This window comes from Podarcis cretensis (assembly GCF_951804945.1).
Source record: "Podarcis cretensis genome assembly, chromosome: 10".
NCBI lineage: Eukaryota > Metazoa > Chordata > Lepidosauria > Squamata > Lacertidae > Podarcis > Podarcis cretensis.
Window position 1 is genome coordinate 9,944,825 of NC_137179.1, and position 2,782 is coordinate 9,947,606.

At 48.5% G+C, this 2,782-nt stretch overlaps 1 protein-coding gene across 1 annotated transcript; it reads left to right on the plus strand.

Annotated features, from left to right (window-relative positions):
• The first annotated feature begins 903 nt into the window (after positions 1 to 903).
• On the plus strand, positions 904 to 2,304 carry LOC307224768 (H/ACA ribonucleoprotein complex subunit 2-like protein). The gene is made up of 2 exons (XM_079991866.1): positions 904 to 1,049; positions 1,952 to 2,304. Exons 1-2 carry the CDS (start codon positions 907 to 909, stop codon positions 2,262 to 2,264), a joined length of 456 nt encoding a protein of 151 aa, XP_079847992.1. The 5' UTR covers positions 904 to 906; the 3' UTR covers positions 2,265 to 2,304.
• The last annotated feature ends 478 nt before the right edge of the window (positions 2,305 to 2,782 follow it).

Sequence of the window (2,782 nt, forward strand, 5' to 3'; positions counted from 1 at the left end):
TATATATTGGTAAAAAGCGATGAATAAATGCAATAAATGAATTGCATTGAATGAATGAATGAATGAATGAATGAATGAATGAATGTAATAAATGAAAAAGCAATGAATAAAAGCAATAAATAGAAATACATTTTTTGTTTGTGGACGTTGAGATATTTTTTGGGGGGAGAAAGTGATGAATAAATGCAATAAAGAGAAATATGTGTTTTGTGCGTCTCAGATGGGGGGGGGGTAGAAAATGATTTTTAAAAAGGAAATAGAAGATGATACCAGCCATTATGGTAAAGGGACCCCTGACCATTAGGTCCAGTTGTGGCTGACTCTGGGGTTGCGGCGTTTATCTCGCTTTATTGGCCGAGGGAGCCGGCGTACAGCTTCTGGGTCATGTGGCCAGCATGACTAAGCCGCTTCTGGCGAACCAGAGCAGCACATGGAAACACCGTTTACCTTCCCGCCGGAGTGATACCTATTTATCTACTTGCATTATGGCTTGCTTTCGAACTGCTAGGTTGGCAGGAGCAGGGACCGAGCGACAGGAGCTCACCCCGTTGCGGGGATTCAAACTGCCGACCTTCTAATTGGCAAGTCCTAGGCTCTGTGGTTTAACCCACAGCGCCACCCGCGTAGAAAGGCATTTATTTCAAGGAACCAGCATAAGGAAAGGGATATTTGTCGTGTGTGCATACAGAGACATGTATCTCTTTCAGGAAGGGCTGCCGTGTTGTCCCATGCCAAGGGGTGTGTACAAATTAGCAGCTTAAAATGCAATAAGGTTGTATCTCACACACACGGCATTACAAGATGCATTTGAACATCAGAGAGGGGGGCCAAGGTCCTTGCTCTGGGGAGGGGGGTGTCAGGAGCGGAAATGGCCCCACATGGTTCCACATTCTTTCGGCAGCTAACATGGGCAAAGCCAAGCACCATGAGTCGAGGGGAGAGCTGGAGCCTGAGGCGACCCCAGATAAGTTGTACCATGAGCTGGTGGACAACGTGAACTCCATCGCGTGGCCTCTGGCTTCCCGCAAGTTGACGCGCAAGCTGTACAAGTTGGAGGATGGATGGTGGCTAATGGATTGAGGTTGGATCCTGACAAGACAGAAATACTGCTTTTGGAGGACAGGGGGCAGGCTGGTGTAGAGGACTCCCTGGTCCTGAATGGGGTAACTGTGCCCCTGAAGGACCAGGTGTGCAGCCTGGGAGTCATTTTGGACTCACAGCTGTCCATGGAGGCGCAGGTCAATTCTGTATCCGGGGCAGCTGTCTACCAGCTCCACCTGGTACGCAGGCTACCTGCCAGCAGACTGTCTTGCCAGAGTGGTGCATGCTCTAGTTATCTCCCTCTTGGACTACCGCAATGCGCTACGTGGGGCTACCTTTGAAGCTGACCCGGAAACTACAACTAATCCAGAATGTGGCAGCTAGACTGGTGACTGGGGGTGGCCGCCGAGACCATACAACACCGATCTTGAAAGACCTACGGTACATTGGCTCCCAGGACGTTTCCGAGCGCAATTCAAAGTGTTGGTGTTGACCTTTAAAGCCCTAAATGACCTCGGCCCAGTATACCTGAAGGAGAGTCCCCACCCCCATTGTTCTGCCCCGACACTGAGGTCCAGCACCAAGAGCCTTCTGGTGGTTCCCTCATTGTGAGAAGCAAAGCTACAGGGAACCAGACAGAGGGCCTTCTCAGTAGTGGTGCCTGCCCTGTGGAATGCCCTCCCATCACATGTCAAAGAGATAAACAACTACCTGACATTCAGAAAACATCTTAAGGCAGCCCTGTTCAGGGAGGTTTTTAATGTGTGACATCTTAGTGTATTTTTGGTCTTTGTGGAAGTCGCCCAGAGTGGCTGGGGAAACCCAGCCACGTGGGTGGGGTATAAATAAATTATTATTATTATTATTATTATTATATTATTATTATTATTATTATTATTATTATTATTATTATTATCAAGAAAGCATTGAAGCAGAAACAGATCCAGCGTGGGGTGAAACAGGTCCAGAAATTCATCAACAAGGGCGAGAAGGGGAACACAGTTCTTGCAGGAGACACACTTCCTATTGATGTCTATTGCCACATCCCCATCACGTGTGAAGATAGGAGCCTTCCATATGTCTACATCCCTTCCAAAACAGACTTGGGAGCAGCTGCAGGTTCACAGCGACCAACGTGTGTTATCATCAAGCCCCATGGGGAATATCAGGAAGCCTATGATGAGTGTATGGAGGATGTGGATGCTCTTCCCCTCCCTTTGTGAAGAACATCAGTAAGAGATGCTACTAAGATGGACAAAAAGGCACTTGACCCTGATTTTAGAGGAGTGGGGCAAGGAAGAGAATACTGCAATTGGCACTGTCACCAGCCCTGTGGCTCATACCCGCTTCAAGGGCCAGATATTAAGCAACTGATTTAGAAAGAAGCTATTGACTTGTCTTGCAGCAAGCGAAGTTTGTGAAGCTTGGGTGGGGGGGGGGGGAAGGTGGAGAGATTAAACTAATTTTAAAGAGAGAGAGAGTGGGGGGCGAGATGACTTCACTTGATGCCCACGACTTTTCCATTTCCCTGACTCCCACTGTGGCAAACTGCCTCACTAAAGATGGGCTTGAGGCAACATGACCAGGTCTGTGTGACTTAAACTTAGGCACTCCCTATCAGAAGCAGCTATGGATTCGGGGATTCTCTCTGTGTGTGGTTTTTGTTGTTTAGTCGTTTCCGACTCTTCGTGACCCCCTGGACCAGAGCACGTCAGGCACTCCTGTCTTCCACTGCCTCCCG

What these genes read in the sequence shown, in the direction of transcription:
- LOC307224768 (XM_079991866.1), top strand. Translation starts at nt 907, where the DNA reads ATGGGCAAAGCCAAGCACCATGAGTCGAGGGGAGAGCTGGAGCCTGAG. An exon ending in TTGACGCGCAAGCTGTACAA is followed by an intron (nt 1,050 to 1,951) that starts GTTGGAGGATGG and finishes TATTATTATTAT; the next exon opens with TATTATCAAGAAAGCATTGA.